The sequence below is a fragment of the Poromitra crassiceps genome (genome assembly GCF_964638095.1).
Source record: "Poromitra crassiceps genome assembly, chromosome: 22".
NCBI classification, from domain to species: Eukaryota; Metazoa; Chordata; class Actinopteri; order Beryciformes; family Melamphaidae; genus Poromitra; species Poromitra crassiceps.
Genome location: NC_139647.1, coordinates 3,932,362 through 3,944,861, shown reverse-complemented (window position 1 = coordinate 3,944,861; position 12,500 = coordinate 3,932,362). Strand labels below are relative to the sequence as shown.

The 12,500-nt window shown below is 49.0% G+C and overlaps 1 protein-coding gene across 1 annotated transcript in view; it reads right to left on the bottom strand.

Annotated features, from left to right (window-relative positions):
• The window catches only part of crtac1b (cartilage acidic protein 1b), a gene marked incomplete at its 3' end in the record, with an annotated part of 41,561 nt that extends 29,287 nt beyond the window's left edge, over positions 1-12,274 (bottom strand). Inside the window, 2 exon segments of the mRNA XM_083658330.1 lie at positions 1,707-1,894; positions 12,251-12,274. Coding sequence (XP_083514456.1) covers positions 1,707-1,888 — 182 coding nt within the window. The 5' untranslated portion in view covers positions 1,889-1,894; positions 12,251-12,274.
• Positions 12,275-12,500: the final 226 nt, after the last annotated feature.

The window sequence follows — 12,500 nt, the reverse complement described above, 5'->3', positions numbered from 1 at the left end:
TCTAATTGAGACATGGAAAATGGTTAAAAATCGAAAATGAAGAATGAAAAACAGCAAAAAAAATTAAATAATTGAAGCTGGAAATTACGTAATTTTCAAACCGAATCGGAAAAAAAGTCAAAGTCTGACCACATTTTTCATTATTAATTTTGGATTGGAAAAACGCAAAATGAACATTGAAAAGTAAAATTCAAAGTAAAAAATACAAATTTGAAAACTGAAAATTGAAAGATTGAAGTCACGTGACCATTTCAGGGTACGCCCACATTTCAAGGTACGCCCATATAAGGTACTCCCACAGACAGACAGAATCGTGGATCGATGACCGTTTCTGGGCCGAGAAACATACCTAAAATTTATATCCATAGTAGCAATCATGACGTTAGCTAACGCTATTTAACTGAGGGTAACACAGGATACCGGTACCTTTATTTTGACTTTCAGCAATTTACTTCCGTTTTCTGTCTGTCTGTGGGCGTCTGTGGGCTCTTATGAGCAGGTCAGACACTGATTATGAATCAAACTGTCTGTTAGAATTCAAACCCAGGGACAAACAGAAGGGGAGCGCAGGCTTTTCCATCACCATGCCACACTTGACTAGAGCAGAGGGGCCTAAAGGTACGATACCTGCTGAATAGGCCGACTTGGCTAAATGACATGTATTAAGGAGGGTCATTCTCCTCAATCTATATTCTGTTAAGCATTGTGAAACTCATCCCTGCTTCATTGGACAGACTCGTCCTGCAGGCGTGCCAAACTGCTCCCATCAATGGCACTCCATCCAATCACATCCATTTTCATCAGCTGAGTGAGCCTCGAGGGGCAACCTCACCATCTCTCGTCTCTTATATAGTCTTTGTCTTTGTATTCAACCTTTAGCTCAGGAAATGAAACGGCACTTTTCATTTTAGTACGGAGATCACTTTCCTGTTATTGCTCTACACACAGGTCGGAAAAATTATGTTAAAGGAATATTTCACCCCAAAATGAAAATGTTGTCATTATCTACTCACTCCCAATGTCAGTATAACATGAAGCAAGTTTGCTAGCTAACACCGCTCCATAACAGCATTCTCCAAAATTGTGAGTGAATGGAGACCATTTTTAGAGTTCCACAAAGGGCAAAAACAATATCAAAAATGACTTCAAAAAGCATAATCCAAGTGTTCCCCCGCTCACAAAGCTCCGGTCGCCCCACAGCAATGTGGTAGTAGAGTCTTGCTGCCTTAGCATGCTCCTCGTCAGCTTGTACTTCTGACTTTTACACCGGGTGCTACAGAGCTACTTTGTGCTGTAATGGCAGAATGAATGAAGAGGATTTGTCTGCCAATAGTTGTCGTGTTAAAGGAGTTAGAATGACATATTGGGCATCATGTAAAACGTCACTCTTTCCATTTTGTATGGACCGGTTTATTGGGACGTTCAAGAACACTGACAATAATGTGAAGAGTGTATTTAGGAGATAATGAGGGAAATATTGCACTTTTGGACCCAAAATGTAATTGTTTGGCTTCCGAAAACTGATAGTAATTTGGGAGTAATTGTATTGCCATCCCACTCTAAAGAAACTGCCTGTGTCCTCCTGACATAATGACAACATTTTCATTTTGAGGTCAACTATTCCAAAGGATTTTAGGAGTTCTTCATGAAGCTGGGATGAATCTAAATCTAAACCACCCTCCCCCCTCTTCCCTCCCCCCTCTCACCCGGCCACAAAGATCTCCAGGTCTCCGTCTCCGTCCACGTCGGTGACGGCCACGCCGTAGTTGAGCTGGGTGGGGTTGTTGTCGTAGTCTGGAGGAAGCACGGTCTGCGTGACGGCTGAGAACATGGGCTCCGACCGCTGAGCCCAGGACAGAGCAGGCAGCACAGCCAGCCACAGCAGCATGCTCACCTAGAGGAGGAAACACACTGACGTCTGAACAAGTCTGCCTTCATGTCTCTGGCTTTAGAGCAGGGGCGGGAAACTGGCGGCCCGCGGGTTGCATACAGCCCCCAACCTCACTCAGTGTGGCCCCTGGGTCAATTTAAATATATATATATATATATATACACATATATATATACATATATACATATATATATATACATATATATATATATATATATATATATATATATATATATATATATATATATATATATATATATATATATATATATATATATATATAATTATTATTATTCTTTCTTTCTTTTTACAAGGCGGAGGTTTTTGGTTAGGTTAGGTTAGGTTAGACTACCCAAATCTGTGTTTTTCTTTTACTGTACACAGGCCCGTATCTAGCCTGCCACACTAGGGTGGGCTGGTAGGGGGCAACTTTGGCGGTAGGTTGCCAGAGGTTGTGGGTTCGGGGATGGGGATTAAATTGCATTATATTCAGTGGCGCTGGAAGTACTTTTAGGTAGGAATGGACTCTCGGTGCTGCCTGCAAGGGCAGCGCCGAAGAAAATTTGACGGTTTTTGGACTTTCATCCAAGAATATTTAATTTTAAATTAACATTAGGATTATACTGTTGTGATGTCATTATTCAGTATCTTCTCCATTTCTCACTCACTTTCATGTAACCACCTGCTCTCCCTTTAGTCGTTTTACACTACAACAGACAGCAACACAGGCATAAACACTGAACCAAATTGTTCCAGTAGGAGTCACCATTCTGTTTTGGGTCACCAAACTGTAAGTAGGAACTTTCACTCAGGTGACAGGCCAGTGTTTACATTATTATTGTCAAAACTATTAGCAAACTATGTACAAACTAACTATTTACAAAACTATTGCTATATTTCCGAGACGTTTAGTCTTATTCAAATTCAAACTGAAAAGTGACAAAGAAAACTACTTTGAAAGCAGATTGACTTACCCTAAAAATAAATAAAAATACTTCATCCAGTTTAAAATAATCAACTCCATAACATTTCTTTTCATTGGATGATCTTATTTCTCAAATCAAATTAAAGACTAGTGCAGTGAGACTTAACCATAGCTAAAAACTATTTGCCATTTAGCCTTCAAACCTATATTTACAAGACTTTTAGTCTTATTCAAACTCAAACTGAAATTAAAACTTTGAAAGCAGATTGACTTTGTTACCCTAACAAATAAATAACAATCCTTCATCCATAGTTTAAAATAATCAACTCCATAATATTCTTTGCATTGGATGAGCTTATTTCTCAAATCAAATTAAAGCTATAACTACTGTTAGGTGCCCTAAACTAACTAACCCAGTGGTCTCCAACCTTCGGGTCGCGACCCTAAGTGCGGTCGCCTGGAATTCAAAAAGGGAGATACAAAAAAAAAAAAAAAAAATTTGGGTGGGCATAGCCCACCCCTGCCCCCCCCTAGAATCGGCCCTGACTGTACATCCCAGAACATGGGCGCTAATTGCGTTAGCATTGTCCATCCACAAACTGTTTAATGTTAGCATTTGAGCTAACGCTATTGTTACAAACTATATCCAGGGTGCACATTGCATAATGCAACATTACTAATATGATTATTATGACATATTTGGGTGATGTACCCCATCAAATTGCTGTAGCGGGCTGTGTTAAAGCTAGAGCAAAGTTTCTGCTGTCATCTGAATGGAAGAATTACTAAATTTGAATATGAAAAATATAAATGTTGGTATAATAAACTTTGCCTACCAGTCCTTTTCATCAAATGAATAGCTATAGGAGTGATGGTGTTACAGTGTAGGCTACTGGTGGAAGTGCTGGCTACTGGTGGAATCTGGCCCTCTGGTAGCGAGGACATTTTTTGTGTGGCTCCTCTCTATCATCACAGTTGCCCATCCCTGATCTAGAGGAGCAAACACACTGACATCTGAAGAAGTCTGTCGTCATGTTTCTGGCTTGTATCTAGCTTGCATTCGTGCTGCAGAGGCTGCTGTGGCTATATGATGCCTTCAGTACATCTGTCAAAATCAGCCCATTCTCTTCAATCCGTGCACAATAACCCCACTTTTCACCTCACGGGGAGAAATGCACCCTTTCTCTGCCTGCAGAAACTCCGCCACTGCCAGCTGCAAGTCATTAAAGGAACACTCCGCCCATTTTCAACCAGCTTTGTATCATTAGAACATCAGTAGTATATCAGAAAACTGTAAACTGTTTTGAAGTCTGTAATTTAATTTGACAGTTATTGAGTGTTAAAGTGTGGACCAGTGACATCACTGGTCCACACTAACTCAAATGAATAACTCATTAACTCAAATCAACTCTCAATAACTGTCAAACTATTCATCATTCATCTAGTTTGACAGTTATTGAGAGTTGATTTGAGTTAATGAGTTATTCATTTGAGTTAGTGTGGACCAGTGATGTCACTGGTCCACACTTTAACACTCAATAACTGTCAAATTAAATGACAGACTTCAAAACAGTTTACAGTTTTCTGATATACTACTGATGTTCTAATGATACAAAGCTGGTTGAAAATGGGCGGAGTGTTCCTTTAAGGCTCGTTAAGGCTCTCCATGCATTCTGCCCTCAGAGCAGATTCCGTGTCTCAAGCAGAACTTCCGCAGTTCCGTTGTGACGCGTTGTGGCGTAAAACGCGTCACAACGGAGCGCTTTGCCAGAGGAGGAAATCTGAGTTCTCCATGAGGAAAACAGAGAGAGAAGGTAAACACTGCGCATTTAAAGTCTCGCCCTATTTGCTACCGATGACAGATGAAGCTCAATGCAGTTTCATCCACAGTGCACACCAAGTACATTTCAGTGAGCTTCAGTCAGCTGGTACCTGCAGGAGGAGCCGTGACCCCAGTGACCTTGCATTCGTTTCCCCCCCAACTTTCCAGAGCTACTATGAGGAACAGGATGGATTGTGCTGAGAAAGAACTCTACCAATCAACATCATCATTGGTGATTAGCAAATAGGGCTAGACCTAAAAAAAAAAGTGAACTATCCCTTTAACCCTGTTTTAATTGTTTTTAACCCCAACCCAAATCAGAACCCTAACCAAGTTGTTTTAGTGACCTAAACATGACCAGGAAACCAGCGCCGTTTTCAACCAGGACACGGCTTCACGCCAGTGGTTACACGACTCTCCCACACTGGCCACGGGCCCTGTCGCAACCGGGCCGGCCGTGGTTCGGGTCGCCACCGCCCGCTCGGTGTATCGACTGCACGTCAAATTTGGCTTTCCCGTACACATGGCACGTATTTTTGGAAGTGGAAAAGTGTGTTATGTGTACGCCACGGGGTGAGACTGGGTTGGTGAAAACGCACTTGCTCATACAAAGGTACATTACACACACAGTACAGCCAGTCCATCATAAATATAAGCAGCCCAACACACACACACACACACACACACACACACACACACACACACACACACACACACCTCTTCAGAAGAAATTTGTCCCAGCTGTTGCAAATGAACTGCAAACATGGAGTCATACAGTATTTGCAAACGTCAACACATAGCCTTGTTGCTACTACTTCTCCAAATCCATGGTGAGCTAAACATCTAGCAAATCCTTGGCGGAGCTTCCAGCTCTCCACAGACACAAAGACGAAGATCTACAGCTGCAATCAGCTCCAATCCGCAGGGTTAGATGTGAACAGGCCATCACGCGCCGACAGGCTGAGAAATCACAGGGCAGAAAATCCATACGTGGAGCAGAGCATCAGCAGCAGGCCAAGTGAGTACAGAGGAAACCAATAGGAGGCAGTATAACAGAGCGTAGACTGGCAATGTCACCAGCTCTAATTTAGGAAGTCTTCTTGGAGCAGAGGGGGGAGAGGGGGGGGTGCAGGGCAGGTAAGTGTCTTCTCACTGGTCAGTAGATGAAAGGTCAACATGGACGAATTGATCCAATCGACCTGTGAAGTGCAAGCAGGCTGCGGGGGGGGGGGGGGGGGGGGGGGGGGTCTGATGGCTTGCTCAAGCTGCGAGGAAACAAGAGACACATTACCAGCATGCCATCCGCCAGAATGGAATATCGACACTGTACTTTTCTGCAACCCATGAATATGTATTATATTAAATACACAAAATACACAAAATACATATCACCTTTCTCGATACCTGAAGTTAACCCATCCTCTACTAGGAACCCTCCTAGATATACGGTAGGAGCAGTGGGCAGCTGCAGTGCAGCACCTAGGGACCAACTCCAGTTCCATTGCCTGGCTCAGGGGCCTAACAGTACATGTCTTTTTTTCCCTTTTTTTTCTCCTTCCCCCCCAGATTTTTTTATCCCATTTTTATCCCCATTAGTGCTCATTTTAATTTATTTATCCTGGTTGCTGCCAATCTGGAGAGAGCTGAAACTGGCTCCATGCTTCCTCCGAGACATGGGCAGTTAGCCAGCCGCTTCTTTTCACCTGACAGGGGAAGCTTCACCGGTAGGACATAGCACGTGGGAGGATCACACTATTCCAACGAGTTCCCCTCCCTCCGAACAGGCGCCCCGAACATCCAGAGGAGGCACCACTTCAGCGACCAGGATATTGCATGTATTTGGTGAGGGGTTCTTATATGAAGGAAACCCCCAGGGGGCACGGGGAGAACATGCAAAATCCACATAGAAAGGCCCTTTTTGACGACCCCACCCGGGCGGTGGGCACTCGAGGACATGCGGACGGGCACGCACTCCTTCAGCGCTCACAGCGTCCCAGGTGGGAATCGAACCCAGGACCTTCTAGCTGTGAGGCGACAGCGCTACCTCTTGTTTTACTAACTTAACCAAGTTGTTTTCATGCCTAAACATAAGCAAAGCTGTTGTATTTGTGTTTAATGGAAACGTTGATATTTATCCCGGGTTTTCAGACAAAATGCCAACGTTTTATTTTGGCGACTGAGACAGAGAGAAGAAAGGGAAGAGCAAGGTCACCTCTTTGAAGCTAAACTATAGGCACGCACACACACACACACACACACACACACACGCACAGAACTGCACAACTTTTACACACACACACACACACACACACACACACACACACACACACACACACACACACACACACACTAGATGGCATTTACAAGCTGACAATATGATTTGCTAAACCAGTTATAAAACACAGTCTCCGTCATATAGCAGCCATTCCATCTGTAAATCCCACTGAGCCATGTTCGTCTGTGCCTGCCTCCATGCTGCTAGATACCCTGTGCCTGCCTCCATGCTGCTAGATACCCTGTGTCTGCCTCCATGCTGCTGGATACCCTGTGTCTGCCTCCATGCTGCTAGATACCCTGTGCCTGCCTCCATGCTGCTGGATACCCTGTGCCTGCCTCCATGCTGCTAGATACCCTGTGTCTGCCTCCATGCTGCTAGATACCCTGTGCCTGCCTCCATGCTGCTAGATACCCTGTGTCTGCCTCCATGCTGCTAGATACCCTGCACCTGCCTCCATGCTGCTAGATACCCTGTGTCTGCCTCCATGCTGCTAGATACCCTGTGCCTGCCTCCATGCTGCTAGATACCCTGTGTCTGCCTCCATGCTGCTGTATGCCCTGTGTCTGCCTCCATGCTGCTGTATGCCCTGTGTCTGCCTCCATGCTGCTAGATACCCTGTGTCTGCCTGCCTCCATGCTGCTAGATACCCTGTGTCTGCCTCCATGCTGCTGGATACCCTGTGTCTGCCTGCCTCCATGCTGCTGGATACCCTGTGCCTGCCTCCATGCTGCTGGATGCCCTGTGTCTGCCTGCCTCCATGCTGCTAGATACCCTGTGTCTGCCTCCATGCTGCTGGATGCCCTGTGTCTGCCTGCCTCCATGCTGCTAGATACCCTGTGTCTGCCTCCATGCTGCTGGATGCCCTGTGTCTGCCTGCCTCCATGCTGCTAGATACCCTGTGTCTGCCTCCATGCTGCTGGATACCCTGTGTCTGCCTGCCTCCATGCTGCTAGATACCCTGTGTCTGCCTCCATGCTGCTGGATACCCTGTGTCTGCCTGCCTCCATGCTGCTGGATACCCTGTGCCTGCCTCCATGCTGCTGGATGCCCTGTGTCTGCCTGCCTCCATGCTGCTAGATACCCTGTGTCTGCCTCCATGCTGCTGGATACCCTGTGTCTGCCTGCCTCCATGCTGCTAGATACCCTGTGTCTGCCTCCATGCTGCTGGATACCCTGTGTCTGCCTGCCTCCATGCTGCTGGATACCCTGTGTCTGCCTCCATGCTGCTGGATACCCTGTGTCTGCCTGCCTCCATGCTGCTGGATACCCTGTGTCTGCCTCCATGCTGCTGGATACCCTGTGTCTGCCTGCCTCCATGCTGCTGGATACCCTGTGTCTGCCTCCATGCTGCTAGATACCCTGTGCCTGCCTCCATGCTGCTGGATACCCTGTGTCTGCCTGCCTCCATGCTGCTGGATACCCTGTGTCTGCCTCCATGCTGCTAGATACCCTGTGTCTGCCTGCCTCCATGCTGCTGGATACCCTGTGTCTGCCTGCCTCCATGCTGCTGGATACCCTGTGCCTGCCTCCATGCTGCTAGATACCCTGTGTCTGCCTGCCTCCATGCTGCTGGATACCCTGTGTCTGCCTGCCTCCATGCTGCTGGATACCCTGTGCCTGCCTCCATGCTGCTAGATACCCTGTGCCTGCCTCCATGCTGCTGGATACCCTGTGTCTGCCTGCCTCCATGCTGCTGGATACCCTGTGCCTGCCTGCCTCCATGCTGCTAGATACCCTGTGTCTGCCTGCCTCCATGCTGCTGGATACCCTGTGCCTGCCTCCATGCTGCTAGATACCCTGTGTCTGCCTGCCTCCATGCTGCTGGATGCCCTGTGTCTGCCTCCATGCTGCTAGATACCCTGTGCCTGCCTCCATGCTGCTGGATACCCTGCACCTGCCTGCCTCCATGCTGCTGGATGCCCTGTGCCTGCCTGCCTCCATGCTGCTGGATACCCTGCACCTGCCTGCCTCCATGCTGCTGGATGCCCTGTGCCTGCCTCCATGCTGCTGGATGCCCTGTGCCTGCCTGCCTCCATGCTGCTGGATGCCCTGTGCCTGCCTGCCTCCATGCTGCTGGATGCCCTGTGCCTGCCTGCCTCCATGCTGCTGGATACCCTGTGCCTGCCTGCCTCCATGCTGCTGGATACCCTGTGCCTGCCTGCCTCCATGCTGCTGGATACCCTGTGCCTGCCTGCCTCCATGCTGCTGGATGCCCTGTGCCTGCCTGCCTCCATGCTGCTGGATGCCCTGTGCCTGCCTGCCTCCATGCTGCTGGATACCCTGCACCTGCCTCCATGCTGCTGGATACCCTGTGCCTGCCTGCCTCCATGCTGCTGGATACCCTGTGCCTGCCTCCATGCTGCTGGATACCCTGTGCCTGCCTCCATGCTGCTAGATACCCTGTGTCTGCCTCCATGCTGCTGGATACCCTGTGTCTGCCTCCATGCTGCTGGATACCCTGTGTCTGCCTCCATGCTGCTAGATACCCTGTGCCTGCCTCCATGCTGCTAGATACCCAGTGTCTGCCTCCATGCTGCTGGATACCCTGCACCTGCCTGCCTCCATGCTGCTAGATACCCTGTGTCTGCCTCCATGCTGCTGGATGCCCTGTGCCTGCCTCCATGCTGCTGGATACCCTGTGTCTGCCTGCCTCCATGCTGCTAGATACCCTGTGTCTGCCTCCATGCTGCTGGATACCCTGTGTCTGCCTCCATGCTGCTGGATGCCCTGTGTCTGCCTCCATGCTGCTGGATACCCTGTGTCTGCCTCCATGCTGCTAGATACCCTGTGTCTGCCTCCATGCTGCTGGATACCCTGTGTCTGCCTCCATGCTGCTGGATACCCTGCGCCTGCCTGCCTCCATGCTGCTGGATACCCTGCGCCTGCCTGCCTCCATGCTGCTGGATGCCCTGTGCCTGCCTGCCTCCATGCTGCTGGATGCCCTGTGCCTGCCTCCATGCTGCTGGATGCCCTGTGCCTGCCTGCCTCCATGCTGCTGGATGCCCTGTGCCTGCCTGCCTCCATGCTGCTGGATGCCCTGTGCCTGCCTGCCTCCATGCTGCTGGATGCCCTGTACCTGCCTCCATGCTGCTAGATACCCTGTGTCTGCCTCCATGCTGCTGGATACCCTGTGCCTGCCTGCCTCCATGCTGCTGGATACCCTGTGTCTGCCTCCATGCTGCTGGATGCCCTGTGTCTGCCTCCATGCTGCTGGATACCCTGCGCCTGCCTGCCTCCATGCTGCTGGATACCCTGCGCCTGCCTGCCTCCATGCTGCTGGATACCCTGCGCCTGCCTGCCTCCATGCTGCTGGATACCCTGCACCTGCCTCCATGCTGCTGGATACCCTGCGCCTGCCTGCCTCCATGCTGCTGGATACCCTGCGCCTGCCTGCCTCCATGCTGCTGGATGCCCTGTGCCTGCCTCCATGCTGCTGGATGCCCTGTGTCTGCCTCCATGCTGCTGGATACCCTGTGTCTGCCTCCATGCTGCTGGATACCCTGCGCCTGCCTGCCTCCATGCTGCTGGATGCCCTGTGCCTGCCTGCCTCCATGCTGCTGGATGCCCTGCGTCTGCACCGCGTGTCCCCGTGATGTATGGCTCCTCAACATCTCCCTCAACTATTCAATTTGCGATAAAACCCGCATTGCTGCCGGAGTCGTATACTCTGAAACACACGTCATCAGGCCGGGAGAGAGGACGCACGCCGGATCATCAGGCAGGGAGAGAGGACAGGACGCACGCCGGATCAGCCCTCCTGACACCTGCAGAAACGCTCACATAGCTTAGCTGTACCGGCAGGCAGAGCGGTGATAACGGCGCTCAGAGAGGCGGTAGCGATGTCGGTTAGTCTAGTGTCTGTTAGGAGGGTTAATTAACAACAGAGAGAGAGCTGAGCAGAGGGCCGTTTGTTCCCTTTAACAGGATGTGATGACAAATGAGCAGAGCCACAGCAGAGCGCAGGAGGCAGTTTTACACACGGCTAATACGCCCTGTTAGATAGAGGCTGCAAGCTGTAAATGAAACTGGGGGAGGATGAGAGGAGAGAGGAAAGTGGTCCAACTTGAAATGAGAAAAGGTACAAAGAAACAAACACGTTGGAAAAGAGATCAAATCGTTCGAATGCGTTTTCTTTTGAGGATTCTCCCCGGACGGAAAATTAGAGCGGTGGTCGTCGATGTGGGGTCCGCGGACCACCAGAGGTCCCTGAGGGCAGTCCTCCAGGGGGTCCCCAGCAAATGGATGAAGTGTCAAACTTCATTTTAGAATGAGTATTTTTGATCATAGTTTCACTGTTAGAGACCTATATCTCTACATACAGTACAGTACAGTACAGTACAGATAGTCAATTCTATACAAAATCATATCCAAGAATATTCCCAGATTTGGGTCCAAGAGAGAAGATCTCATCAAATGGGGGGGTCTGTGGTCCTAATGTGGACTATACAGTAGGTCCTAATGTGGACTACAGTAGGTCCTAATGTGGACTATACAGTAGGTCCTCCTTGATATGAAAAAGGTTGAGAACCACAGAATTAGAGGAAAAACAAAATGCGAAGGGTCGACTTCCAACCTCACAGGTGAGCAGCAGCTCAACTGTAAAGATCAGTCACCCTGTGTAGAGCTTTGATGAAGACCATGATGAAGACACAGAGAACTGGGCTTTCAGCCTGTGCAACTGCACCAAGAGAGCAGGCGTCATGTCACTCACTATAGGTACCACCACCACTACTTCTCCTCCTTCTGCCGTCTCCTCCTTCAACAGCAGGGACCAAAACACAGGCGCTATAAACGGAGCCCAGGAACCCAGATGTGTACCAAGTCATAACTAAATGAAACAGAGAGGCAAGAAAAAAAGAGAGATGATGAGTGCTTGAAACCGTTGGGGATTGGGCCTGATAAAATGGCGGGGTCGTACATGATCCACTCAAGGACATATCCGTGCCCTGCTGCCCCGCATCCACTGCAGTAAAAACACTCACACCAAGACACCGCACTTCAGGAGGCGAGTAAAGTTCCAATGTGACTTCTTGTCCCGGAGCAGGAAGAATTCCCAAAGAATCTGATGCAGTCATTTGGGTTTTGTGTGTGTGTAACATTCACGGGGGCAAAGCAGCAAGCAGCTCCGCTAAGAATAGGAAAAGCATGAAATAAAGGAATTTGTAGCAAACGCCCGTGCTGCTCGCTTTGGTGTCAGATATAGCCTCTGCCTCTCTTTTCCATAGCTATTATAAAACAGTCAGACACCATGAAATGGGCCTGGAAAAATGTTGTGCGAAGCTGAGAGATGTTTTTTCGATTTGGTTATTTATGTTGGCATAAAGAGGCCATTACCACAGCGTGCTACATCAGCATGTGCTTTCTGGTGCGTTCATGCCGGCACTGATCTTGATAAGAAGACTGCGACAAAGAGAGCCAGCAACAGAGAGAGAGAGAGAGAGAGCATCAGAGAGCCAGCAACAGAGAGAGAGAGAGAGAGAGAGAGAGCATCTTCAGCTTCTAAACACGCGCTTCTAGAACCCCCTTCTTCCCCTGTGAAGGACACCCTCGCTGCGGAACACACACACACACACACACACACACA